Below are 13,863 nucleotides of genomic sequence, written 5' to 3' on the forward strand. Positions count from 1 at the left end.
ACACAGTTATCCCTTCAGTACCGGTTGGGGTAGACGTAACTCATAAGCGTGGTGTCTTCTGATTGGGTGGCCTTATCACAACGGGGGCGTGGCGCTAAATACCTTATTTGCACTCGCTTAACCCTTTCAGCAGTTTTGTGTATTTGTTTACGTCATAATGACGCCATTTTGGTTTTCATACATCATTTAGCTTTTTATAATTATAGGGACATATAGGAGAAAGGTGATTGTGCCTTCCTTTGTACTATGTCCCTCAGCCACTACAGTTATAGGTATATGACCCTACCATGTAGTAATGTATATAAAGGACTTTTTTTTTTAAACCATTTTTCGGTTATGTCGCATTCCACAATTCACCAAGACAATCATATTGACTATTGGCTATTGAACGCCTCTTACCAATGTGGTTTCATTTTGAGGGTAGGTTCATACTGAGTAATTTTCGCGGACAATATCCGCGGAATTCCGCTGTCTGTCCGCATGCCTTTCTGCCGGTTCCATAGACACCATTCTATGGGCCGGCGTATTCCGCTATCCATGCAGGGGCGGATTAACTTTACCATAGGCCCCAGGCTGTTCACGAAGCCTGGGCCCCCTACCCCACCGTAACTATGACAACACCAACGCGGTGTTCATAGTATAGGATAGATAATGTCATGATGCCCTGATTTGTGCAAAATTGCGGTAAAAAAAAGCAGCATTTTTTTGCAAATCATGGCAGAACTGTAGCCAGGAGACAATACACCACTGAAAGTATAAGTCTTTTTGGGTGGCCATGGGCCCCCAGGAGCTCAGGGCCCCGGGCTACCGCCCGAAAAGGACCTATTATGATCCACTACTGTATTCATGTCACTTCTTTCGGCAGATAGCGGAATACGCCGGCCCATAGAATGGTGTCTATGGAGCCGGCGGAAAGGCGCGCGGACAGCCACCGGAATTCCGCGGAGTTTATCCGTGAGAATTCCTCAGTATGAACCCACCCTTAGGGTGCCTTGAGACAAACTGATTTATCTGACAGATTTTGGAAGCCAAAGCCAGAAACAGACTATAAACAGAAAACGTCATAAAGGAAAGACTGAGATTTCTCCTCTTTTCAAATCCATTCCTGGCTTTGGCTTCAAAAATCTGTCAGATAACTCTCTCTGTCTTAAAGGTACCCTTAGCCAGCACTTGCAATGTTGTCAAAATTTGGTAACAGTAACAAGGATGTGCAGACATATTGTTTTACCTCAAATGGATAGAAAACTCAGTCCCTAAATGCCACTGATTTTATGCATGGTTGCCTATAACACTATGTAAATCGGCCACTTGCGATGCATGTAATTTTGTATTTTTCTAAAAACTTTAATAAAAAGATTGAAACAGAAAACTCAAGCCCAGTCTCAGCTTTAGCACCAGAGAATGTATGACAGGACAGAAGAATAGGCTGCGGCTTGTCCTTCTGATTTACCAATATGGTCAACTTTATTTTGATGACGGCAGAATTTTGTGATAAATTTTTTGCGCAAAATTCATTAATGTGGCGCCTGCCCTCAGTAAATCTCGAAGGTTTTTCATAGGACAAAACTACAACGCAACCAGCCTGCTGCACTAAAAGAGGCTGCTTTTTAGAGTAGAAAACCTGTCAAAAAAATCACGGCTCCCTTAGTAAATCTGTCAATTGTGGCAGGTTTTGAAGGACACTTCCACGACGCAACAACTTGGCAGTTTGTTGGACAAAAATGACGGGTTTGTCAGGTTTTTGGAAAAAATTGTGTCGCACACCTTTAGTAAATATGTTGGAACACTAAACCAACAAGGAAAATTGGCAAAGAGACAACAATTTGCTGCCGGGAACATGTTATTAAATCAGCCCCCAATAATTTTTTAAGGCTGCATTTTAGAGGCCTAGACAAAAAACTGTATTATAGGAGTGAGTAATGAGATACACAATAAAGCTATGTTCACACGTGTGAGACCGGCCGTTCCGTGACCCCGGCCGGCTCACGGAACGCCCACTCTCTGCACAGATCATGCACAGATGATCTTTATGGCCGTAGTGTTCTGATGCGGGCACATCAGCGCGCGCCCGCATCAGAACTTGCCACTACATACAATGAAGCAAGCGTCCGGAGCCGCTCGCTTCATTGTGTGAACTGACAGGTCTTTCTACGGCCGCAATTCACTGAATTGCGGTCAGTTTTCTGCGGCGCCGCATGAAATCCTAGCCAGAGCGTATACGATGTGTATACGCTCCAGCCGGGATCCCAAAGAGGAATAGGCAATGTTCGACACTGCAAAAAGTACGGTCGTTGTTGCCAACGGCAACAACGGCCGTACTTTTACGAAGTGTGAACATAGCCTAAAAGGTGACGCTATGTTTACCAATGCTGCTGCGAACCAGCTGCGATTTCCTCTCTTTGCGTATGTTCACACTGAGGAATAGGCGAGTATTCAGTGAGGAATTGAAGAGGAAAGTTTTCTGCTTGAAATTCCTCTCCTATTTATCTCTGGCAGAATAGGAGCACAGTTCGGGCGGGTTCAGACTACGGAATTCTCGCTGATAAATTCTGCGAAATTCCGTGGCCTGTACGCGCTCACAGCCGTGCGCCTTTCCGCCGGCTCCATAGACACCATTTCTTTTGGTGGAACGCAGAATCAGCCGGTCAATAGAATGGGGTCTATGGAGCCGGCGAAAAGCACGCAGCCGTGAGCACGTACAGGCCACAGAATTCCACACGTCAATTCTTCAGACGGAAATTGTCTCAGTGGCGGAATTTTCAGTGCGGAAATTCCAGTGTGAACGAAGAATCGGAAAGCCCATTAAAGCCAATTCCGCATGTATTTTGACACAGAATCTCAGTAAGGCTGGGATTACACTACGTTTTTGCAATCCGTTTTTTGATGCAATTTGTGTGCATCTGTTTTGGTCCGTTTTTCCAGAGACTTCCATAATAAAAAAAAAAAAAAAAAAAAAAAAAAATTTTTATGTACACAAAAACCTAGTCAACCTAATTTGTGTCCGTTAAAAAAAAAAAAAAAAAAAAAAGTATCTTTAATGGAAGCCAATGAAGAAACGGATCAAAACGGATGCACACAAATGCATCATTTTTTTGCAAAAAAACAGATGAAAAAAAAACGGATTGCAAAAGCGTAGTATGAACCCAGCCTAATTCCCTTATGTTAGCTGGGTACGCTGCAAACAAGAACACAAAGATTTTATGACCACTGAAAATGAACATAATGGATAATTACAGGCAGAATTGGTGCTTCTCAAACTGTGAGGTCCAGCTGGGGGGGGGCAGGTTTACCTGGCTGCATTGAACTCCACTTTGGCAATATAACTGAATAATTCCATACTCATTTTTCCATTGTTATAATTTCCTTACATCACAGATGGTGAGGCCACAGAAACCCCTTAGGGCCCTTTTACACAGAAAGATTATCTGACAGATTATCTGCCAAAGATTTGAAGCCAAAACCAGGAACAGACTATAAACAGAGATCAGGTCATACAGGAAAGCCTGAGAGTTCTCCTCTTTTCAAATCCAGTCCTGGCTTTGGCTTCAAATCTTTGGCAGATAATCTGTCAGATAATCTTTCTGTGTAAAAGGGCCCTTAGTCTGTCTGGTGAGGCTCCAGTAGAAAAAGTTTAAGAAGCGCTGGTGTAAATGGACCCTGGAGGCCAGGTTCATTGATAATTGGCATGGATTATGCACCAAAATATTCTATATGTGTGTCAATGTTTTAAATGGGAATATGCAGTGCAGGTCCCACTCTGTTTGAGCACTGGTGACCCTAGTAAAGACTGTGCTGACTGAGGTGGGGAGAGGGGACTATATGGGCCAAGAAGCCACACCTGGATGACACTGTCGACCACCAAAAACATCTTTTTTTTTTAAACCTAAAAGGAGCGCCAGACATAACTCATAAAAGTAACCTTGCAATGTGCAGCAGCTGATGTGGCATCTGCCAACAGGGGCGGCAGGATCACTAAAGCGGTACGGTCGCATCAATGCTTCTTTTTTTTTAATTGATTTGGGTGTTTTGACATCCACCGATCACTATATACAATATAGAGCCAGGAGAAGAGTGCAGCCCAGTGCTTTACTGCCCAGGTCATTGTAAGAGTTGGGTTCTATAGTAAGTCTAAAGCCTGACCCCTGCAACAAGTCAGTTAAGAGTGATCTAGGGAGTGCAGTAACATTTAGACTGGGTTCACACTACGTATTTTTCAGTCAGTATTGTGGTCCTCCTATTGCAACCAAAACCAGGAGTGGATTAAAAACACAGAAAGGCTCTGTTCACACAATGTTGAAACTGAGTAGATGGCCGCCATATAACAGTAAATAACGGCCATTATTTCAATATAACAGCCGTTGTTTTAAAAAACAGCAAATATTTGCTATTAAATGACGGCCATCCACTCAATTTCAACATTGTGTGAACAGAGCCTTTCTGTGTTTTCAATCCACTCCTGGTTTTGGTTGCAATATGAGGACCACAATACTGACTGAAATATACATAGTGTGAACCCAGCCCAAGGGTGCATTCACACAAGTTTGCAGCGGATTTCACTACGTGAGATTTAAGGCAAATCTGCTGCAACACTCTGTACCGTTTTAATCTATAGGCCTGCATTATTGCTTTCTTACTCTTGCTCGAGTCTCTGGCTCCCTGCTCACTGATGACCCCCTCAGCAAATCAATGTGCTGTCCCACTGCAGCCAGTAATTGGCTAAGAGGGCTGTCAGTAAAGCGGGGACACAGAAACTCCAGCAGGAGCATGGGCAAGTAAGCATTTACTATTTTTACCAGCCCAACAGCCAATTCGTTAAATACGGCCGTCACATCATTCTTACATCTGCTCCGAGGACGCAGGGTCATAAGACTGTAATTCATAAGACTGTAACTGAAACTCGCAGTGTGAAATCGGCTGTGAACTTGTTACGTGTGGAAACCAATGCAGCCAATGTTCATGGCTGCATAGTTCCATTTATAACAATCCATATTCCCCTGTGAATTAGCTGCTCCTTCTTGCCTATTGACCCAGGAACAGAACTCCTCAATGGAGCCATTTGCTTATTGCATGTGCTGGTCTTTTGCTCCACGGCCTCTGGAGATTGTTTCTCTGGATGTGTTCCTGAACTTAGGCCTAGACTAGATGCTCCCAAGTTATAAGGGCACATATTTCATTCTTAAATTGTGCATCTGACAAGGTAAAGCAGAAAGCATAAAATACATGTAAAGGAACATTGGGTTTGTTTCTGTCTAAAGTAGTTAACTATTTTTATGGTGTGTACTGTTAGGCTATGTTCACACAAAATATGTTTTGCAATTTGCAACAACGGCCGTTATTTATACAAAACATACATTTAATGTAAATGAATAGAATCCAGGCCAGAGTGTATACACATAGTATACGCTCCGGCTGGGATTCTAAGCAGCTGCACGAAAAACTGACATTTTAGTTTTGTGCGGCCGCTAATAATTGAATAGCGGACGCACAGAACATGTCAGTTCACACAATGGACATTGTGTGCAGCGGGGAATTCGGATGCAGGCGCACATGGGTGCGCCTGCATCCCAATTCATTAAAAATTAGGATCATCCGGCCAGTACTGCAGTATCGACTGAGACGATCTTCAGTAACACTGGCCAGATTTTTTATTATAGAAATAAATTACAAACCTCAGGCACTTTCTGGCACCAGTTGATTTGAAAGAATTTTTTTGGGGTGACCAACCCCTTTAAAAATACATATATTACATTTTGTTTTTTTTGTAAGGAAGTAACAGTTGTATCCACCATATAACAGTCACACAGGATTATAAGGCTGAAAACCATATGTACAAAGGAACAGCTTTATTTAAAATAAAACTATATAAAATATATTTAGTGCCCCACAAACTAGCTCAACACAGCTGTATTGTTCGACCCATGTAGGTGCAGCAGCCAAATACTTCCACGATTGTTTAAAAAATGTTTTATAAAATAAAACTTGAAAAAAAAAGTTTTTCCTTTTAAATAACAAATAATAAAAACCTTTTGGTGTTCTTTAAAACATAAAAATACACCCCCCCCCCAAACATCCTGAGACAATAATGCAGCCATTAAGGGTTACGGTGATCTAGAGCAGAGGTGAAAAAAGGTGCCATTTTGTATTCTAGATTCTAGATCATTCCACGAGTCTTTTATGTCAGTGTCAGGAGTTCTCCAGTTTGATGATTCCAAATTCAGTTAATAATGCAATAACTAGGAAAAGCACATAGAGAACGAATAAGGCAATCCCATAGCCTCTCCGTAGGTGAAAGCACTGTACAGGTACTGCTAATAGTGAGAAGACCAGACTGACTCCAAGACCTCCAGCAAGGACCCACACCAGAAGACCTTGTGCTTCAAGCTGAAAGAAGAAAATAAATTATTAGGATTCATGTAACAAAAGTATAAATAACTCCCCTTACTAGAACCAGCAAACCAGAATGTTCTACTGTATATGTATGTATATACACACAGGGTGGTCTAAACGTAGGTGGACAGTATGTATAATAAGGTTATGAACGGGGGAGATTTATCAAACATGGTGTAAAGTGAAACTGGCTCAGTTGCCCCTAGCAACCAATCAGATTCCACCTTTCATTCCTCACAGACTCTTTGGAAAATGAAAGGTGGAATCTGATTGGTTGCTAGGGGCAACTTTACATCATGTTTGATAAATCTCCCCCTTTATAACCCTATTACACACACTGTACACCTACTTTTGGACCAACCTCTGTGTGTGTGTGTGTGTGTGTGTGTGTGTATATATATATATATATATACATACATATACACATACACACACACACACAAAAAACAAGGTTGGGCCCGCGGTAACGCTGTCTAGGATGCACAGTCCTTTTGGGGTTCGACCCTCTGCCCCAGTCGTATTCAAAAGGAAAAAGCGACAGAGAGCATCTCTTCACCAAGGTGCTAATACTTTATTGTGCCATTTTGCATAGAAAAAGTGCAACGTTTCAGCTCTATATCATGAACCTCATGATATAGAGCTGAAACGTTGCACTTTTTCTTTGCAAAATGGAACAATAAAGTATTAGCACCTTGGTGAAGAGATGCTGTCCGTTGCTTTTTATATATATATATATATATATATATATATATATATATATATATATATTTTTTTTTTTTTTATTTTTTTTTTTTTTTTGTGCAATTTTGTTTTATAGGTTTAATGTGACCGCATCAGAGTACTAACTGACTCACCTGTAACTCTGTATTGGATGGACTCATCTGTAAGAGACAACCCAAACCGACTCCAATGAGCACATCTGACACCAGATCAGGAAAAGAGCTCAAACAGTTACTGGGTTTGATGGCAACAACCTCCAGGTGGAAAAGATGTAAAGATCCCCATACACTTTAGTCAAAAGTCATCCGAACTGCTGACTTTGGTGGGATGGGACAGACTGTCTAACGTATATAGTGGCCCCAAAGAGATGTCTGGCAACAACTTACTTCTCCTCTTTCCATTGAGATCACATGAATATTTGGTCGTACCGAATCTTCTAAGGCGTGAGATAGCGTTTGATTGGTTGAAGGATCTGCCGACAGCTATTGAACGTGCATGGGCACTATAGATGAGCGAAACTCAAGCATGCTTAGGTTCGTCCGAACATAAACACTCTGCATTTAATTTCCAGTCCATCTAAAGCTGGATACAGCTCCAGGGAGTCTGGGAAAACATGCATACAGCCTATGGCCTATGATTGTATCAATGTTTTCCAGGCAGCCTTATGGCGCGTTTACACAGACAGATTTATCTGACAGATTTTTGAAGCCAAAACCAGGAATGGATCTGAAACAAAGGAGAAACCAGTCTTTCCTTTATGATCTGTTCTCTGTTTATAGCCTGCTCCTGGTTTTGGCTTCAGAAATCTGTCAGATAAATCTGTCTGTGTAAATGCACCATTAGGGCTGTATCCAACTTCTTCAGCCACCAGTAATCGGATGCGACACACCTGGGTTCGGATGAACCAATCATGCTCCCCCTTCCTTCCATCCGTCCCCTCCTTGGTTGAACTTGATGGACGTGTCTTTGAGGTTCTCTATTGGGCACCTTTAGGGCTCAAGATGGCAGATGTATTATAGCTTTATGTTTTACTGCGCTGCCATAAAGGTGCATAAACCCTCAATTGTACTTTCATACATTTACAATTTTACTACTTATACAAAATGTTGAAGAAGAATAAAAGCTCCACTAGTATGTATGGTATTCTTCCCTAAAAGTTTTGCTAAAGCATTAGTAAGTAAAAAGCTGTATATTTTTTTTATTTTTATTAAGAATATGAACTAAATGTAAAAATATCACGTAAAAGGATACTGAAAATAATCCCTCCAAAGCAGGCAGAGAATGCCATGCGTGGATAGCCCTGGCGAGCCAGTGTGAGGTCCGATACAAAATCTGTGAGAGGGAAGTAAAAAAAAAAAAAGAAAGACACGTTTATGTCGTATAGGTTTTTCTTCAGTCACCAAACAATGTCACAGTCGGGTTTGGCTTTAATGATACTATAAAAAAACCACAATTATTTATTTTTCATTGTTTTATAATTAGAAGCTTTCGAGAGTACAGGTATTGATGTATTTCTACTTAGATCAAAAATACACATATGGGTCAGTAAAAGATTTAAAAAATAAAAATTAAAAAGGCAAAATACTAATACCAATAATATTATAAACCCACTAATAATGGTAGATGTTTGAATCCTTCCCATATCCAAATGACAGCATTGATAATATCAGGGAACACTAAAAAATCCTCTCATAAAAAAAATCAATTTTATAGTAAATCTATTGTGTGTTATAATGGCCATACACAAAAGAAGCTAAATCACACAAACTCTGATGCCATAAGCTAATATCTAATGTAAATGGGGCCTGCCTGGCTGCATCCATCCTTTGTTCCCATAGGACATAAGGGCACTGCCAGAGAAGTCTCAGGTTTTTTTTGCACTTCTCTCCTCACTGAAAAGTAAATGTGTACACTTAGCTTAAACGGGTTGGCCACTTTAAAGTAAAATAGGTCAGTGTACAGTATTAGTAAGTGTACTCACTGTCAGGGCCGGCGTTAGGGGGGGGCAAACCGGGCACTTGCCCAGGGCCCCCATCCCCCTGGGGTCCCCTAGCTCCTTCCTTCATTAGTAGAGCAGGAAGCAGAGCAGCACAAGCAGCTCCCCTGCCCCACTAATGAACGAAGGAGCTGAGCTGTGAGGACCGCAGAAGAGGGAGAAGCGGACCGCCCCTCCTGCAGAGCTGCCTGTGCCCTAGAGAAGAGGAGGAACGCAAGCCCCGGTAAAGAAAAGGATGGGGGGGGGGTGTTTGGGGGGGGGGGGGGCTTATGGACGCGGGTGGGCAGAGCCTCGGGGGTCTTTATAAACCAGTTACCCCCTCCCCATATACTCTTTAGAGCCTAGCAAACAGTATACAGGGAGGGGGCAGGGGATCTTGTATGATGCAGTCCCCCCTTCCACCATATACTGTTCAGGGCCCTCCTCCCTCTGTATCTATGGGCACCAGGCCCTGAGCAGCACACAGTACATGATGGAGGTGGGTGCTGAATCACTCAGGATCCCCTCCCCCATTCAGGGCCTAGTGAGCAGTATATGGGGAGGGGATTCTGTATAATACAGTACCCCAATATCTCTCCCCTGCTCTACTACTACCCCCAATACTACTCCTAATACTGCTCTACTACTACCCCCAATAGTGCCCTACTACTACCCCCAATACTACTCCTAATACTGCTCTACTACTACCCCCAATAGTGCCCTACTACTACCCCCAATACTACTCCTAATACTGCTGTACTACTACCCCCAATAGTGCCCTACTATTACCCCCAATACTACTCCTAATACTGCCCTACTACTACCCCCAATACTGCTCTACTACTACCGCCAATACTACTCCTAATACTGCTCTACTACTACCTCCAATACTGCCCTACTACAACCACCAATACTGCCCTACTACTACCCCCAATACTACTCCTAATACTGCCCTACTACTACCCCCAATACTACTCCTAATACTGCTCTACTACTACCCCCAATACTACCCCCAATACTGCCCTACTACAACCACCAATACTGCCCTACTACTACCCCCAATACTACTCCTATTTACTGCCCTACTACTACCCCCAATACTACTCCTAATACTGCTCTACTACTACCCCCAATACTGCCCTACTACTACCCCCAATACTACTCCTAATACTGCCCTACTACTACCCCCAATACTGCCCTACTGCAACCCCCAATACTACTCCTAATACTGCCCTACTACTACCCCCAATGCTGCTCTATTACTACCCACAATACTGCTCTACTACCCCCAATACTACTCCTAATACTGCTCTCACTACCATTGCTACTATTACCCCCACTCCTGATACTACTACTACTCCCAAAACTACTACTCCCCTTATCTACTACTACACCCCTCATCTTCTATGCTTCTACTGTTACTACACCCGTTATCCACTATGCCTATACTACTACACCCATCATAACTAGAAAAAAATAAATAAAAAAATAGAGAGAAAAGAAAAAACTAGATTTTATTTTTTGCTCATATCGCCCCAGCCCTAGGAGATGCTATGTGCTGGGGGGGGGTGGGGGGGGGGGTAACTATCAGGAGAGATGCTATGTGCTGGGGGGGGGGGGGGGGCTGCTAACAGGTGTATAACCTACAGTGAGATGCCTCCTATATTGGTGGATACTACATACTGGGTGGTGGAGGTAACTACCAGGAGAATTACCTACAGAGGGATACCAACTATATGTACTATGGATGCACAGAGGGACCTATCTACCATATAGGGCACAGAGGGGTCTTATTTAAAGGGAACCTGTCACCCCCCGTGCTGGGGTGACAGACTCCCGACCCCCCGTTAGAGCCCCCTATACTCACCTAATCCCGCTGGGTCCCGCTTCTGGAGGTGGTCGGGTGACGGAGATCTCAGCCGCTGCAGCCCGGCGCGCGCGCTGAGAGATGAGTCCAACACCCATAGAGAATGACAGGAGAGTCCAGCGCTCCGTCATTCTCTATGAGCGTTGGACTCATCTCTCAGCACGCGCGCCGTGTTGCAGTGGCTGAGATCTCCCGTCACCCGACCACCTCCAGAAGCGGGACCCGGCGGGATTAGGCGAGTATAGGGGACTCTAACGGGGGTCGGGAGCCTGTCACCCCGGCACGGGGGGGGTGACAGGTTCCCTTTAAGGTCACAGAAGATCACTCCACCTCGAGCAGCTCGACAACCGCTGACAAAAAAGTAAAGTGTATGGTGACCTTAAATTGCTGCTTCAATGTTTTAGCATTTGGAGCCCCACCTTCAACTTTGCCCAGGGCCACATTTAGCCTAAAACCGGCCCTGCTCACTGTATATACTGACAGCAGCTCCCCGTGTGCCTCATAGAGCTAAAATCAGACTCCCCTCCTCCAGGCTGCGCTGCCCTGCCCTGCTCTGTCTTGTTTCTGTCCATAAAATGGCCGACATAGAGGAGAATGTGACATGCCCCGCCCCCTGTTTCCTCCATAGACATATACAGGCTCAGTGGTGGACACTGGGGGGGGCACGGTCACATGCCGTCGGTCCATGTCCATGTCGGCCATTTTATGGACAGAAACAAAACAGAGCAGCGTAGCCCAGCCTGGAGGAGGGGGTCTGATATTAGCTCTATGAGGTACACAGGGAGCTGCTGTCAGTATATTCAGTGAGTACACTTACTAATACTGTACACTGACCTATTTTACTATAAAGTGGCCAACCCCTAATGTGCAAGATTACAGTGAAGTTGGGAGAACACTGCCTGTCAACTGCTGTCTCACGTGTACGAACAACCTCACAGCCTCTATTATAGCACACAGCTACTTACTTTATAGTTCTGATACTAAAACAGTCAATTTAAAGGGGTATTCCACTCAAACATAACTTTTGATATGGTATGAATGGAAAAAGGAAAAAGAAGGTCGGCACGCCCTGAGATAAAAATTCTGTATTTTATTCTAATGCGTTGAAATCTCATGGTACAAAAAGTCACAAGCAAGGACACAAACAAATTCACAATCTTCCATCCAGGTGCCCCTTAATCATAGGTCACCTGGCCAGAAAGGCGGAAGATCGTGCATTTGTTCCTGTCCTCGCTTGGGAGTTTCAACCATGAGATTTAACACATTGGAATAAAGTACTGAATTTTAATCTCAGGGTGTGCCAACCTTCTTTTTTCCATTTTCATTCATACTACTTTGAGTACTGGGATATCCTCTGGTCGTGCACTCACCAGGTGAACTGAATGGATAATTTATTACATACTTTTTATTACCTATTTAGTCTCTTTCCCCCAGTTCTCAGCTGCTGCTTTCTGAAGACACAAATCTGTGTGTGAGCTTTTCTCTCTGTCTCCCCCTCCTTCCCCCTCCCTTCTGACACAGCGTATGTAAACATGTCCTTACTGGCTTTATCTGCAACACTGTAGCTTCTCTGTAATGCTGGGAGGATTAATCACAGCGAGTTCATTAGCAACTTGACCTCAGATGTATCCTCCCAGCATTACAAAGAAGCTACAATGTTGCAGATACAGCCTGCCAGGGACCTGTTTACATCAGACATCTAAGAAGGGAGGGGGGAGTATGGGGAAACAGAGATAAAGTCTCACACATAGATTTGTGTGTCTTCAGCAGAAACCAGCAGCTCAGAACTAGGGGAAGGAGACTGAATAGACAATAAGTATGGAAGGAATTGTTAGTTTCATCATGGGCAGCAACATATGAAAAGTTATGGTTGAGTGGAATACTCCGTTAAGGGAAACTAACAGAAGCTTTGTACATACAAAGGTGCAGTTATCTACCTGGAGGTGTTCTGATGCGGAATTACATAAGATATTCTTTTCTTGTCAATCAGTTGTGCTAATTATCTATAATTTTACAAATCCAAATTCGTAAATGAGATATTTTTTTGTGAACTGGGGGGTGGGGATGGGGGTGGGTCACTTTTGAGCGGGCCTCTCAACCAATTATTAGCAGACATTGAAATCTGCAGAATTGTGAATTCAGCTTATGAAGCAGTGACTTCAGTAGAATATACATGATGCAACATATATATGTACAAAGCTACACTTACCTCCAATACTATTTCCCCAGGCAAGCAGAGTTAGACCTAAAACTGTATTACTGAGGCGGAAAATGACCCCAAAGGTGCGCAATACGTTAACAACTTCGGTTGCGGCAGCGCTGATCCAAAGTGCACTCGCAATAAATCCCATAAAAGAAAATACCTGAAGAATAGGAAAAACAAACATGATACAAAACATAAAAGGGAGTCAAAGCAAATAATCCCACATAGTAATAGTAAAAAAAAAAAAGTAATTTAAGGTGGCACATAAACTCTTACCCAGTGATATTTTGGGGGTTCTCCATTCTTGGTGGTAAAGAAAACGACACAAGACAAAGGAATACTGATCAGCAGCAGAAGAGCCCACATGGAAAGCTCTCCATGAATAATGTAGCCTGAATCTAAGGAGGTACAAAACAAGTCTCCTATTAAATCTGTCACTGAATGATGGACAACTCTTTCCACGATCATACTGTCAATATTGTCATGTTACTGCCCCAATTATTAAGAGTCTGGTACTCACACGTTCCTGATTGTAGACAGAATAAACAGAGAAGTGGACTGGTGATTACATGCAGGGAGTTCAGGGGTCTCTGCCAGTTGTGATCTTCTCTATCTGGGTCTACAACCGGCACACAGAGCAGCAGCAGAATCTCTATGGGGACCTAAAGGCAAATATACAGTATATATCAATATAACTGATGAAAAGTAGCT

At 43.2% G+C, this 13,863-nt stretch overlaps 1 protein-coding gene across 1 annotated transcript in view; it reads right to left on the reverse strand.

Annotated features, from left to right (window-relative positions):
• Positions 1-5,828: 5,828 nt before the first annotated feature.
• Positions 5,829-13,863, reverse strand: part of SLC8B1 (solute carrier family 8 member B1) — a 44,427-nt gene continuing 36,392 nt past the window's right edge. The window contains exons 12-17 of the mRNA XM_069964114.1: positions 13,673-13,814; positions 13,429-13,550; positions 13,159-13,312; positions 8,359-8,439; positions 7,242-7,306; positions 5,829-6,381 (exon numbers count right to left, since the gene is read on the reverse strand). Coding sequence (XP_069820215.1) covers positions 6,184-6,381; positions 7,242-7,306; positions 8,359-8,439; positions 13,159-13,312; positions 13,429-13,550; positions 13,673-13,814 — 762 coding nt within the window. The 3' untranslated portion in view covers positions 5,829-6,183. The remainder of the gene's footprint in view (positions 6,382-7,241; positions 7,307-8,358; positions 8,440-13,158; positions 13,313-13,428; positions 13,551-13,672; positions 13,815-13,863) is intronic.

The sequence above is a fragment of the Dendropsophus ebraccatus genome, chromosome 3, assembly GCF_027789765.1.
Source record: "Dendropsophus ebraccatus isolate aDenEbr1 chromosome 3, aDenEbr1.pat, whole genome shotgun sequence".
Classification (NCBI taxonomy): domain Eukaryota; kingdom Metazoa; phylum Chordata; class Amphibia; order Anura; family Hylidae; genus Dendropsophus; species Dendropsophus ebraccatus.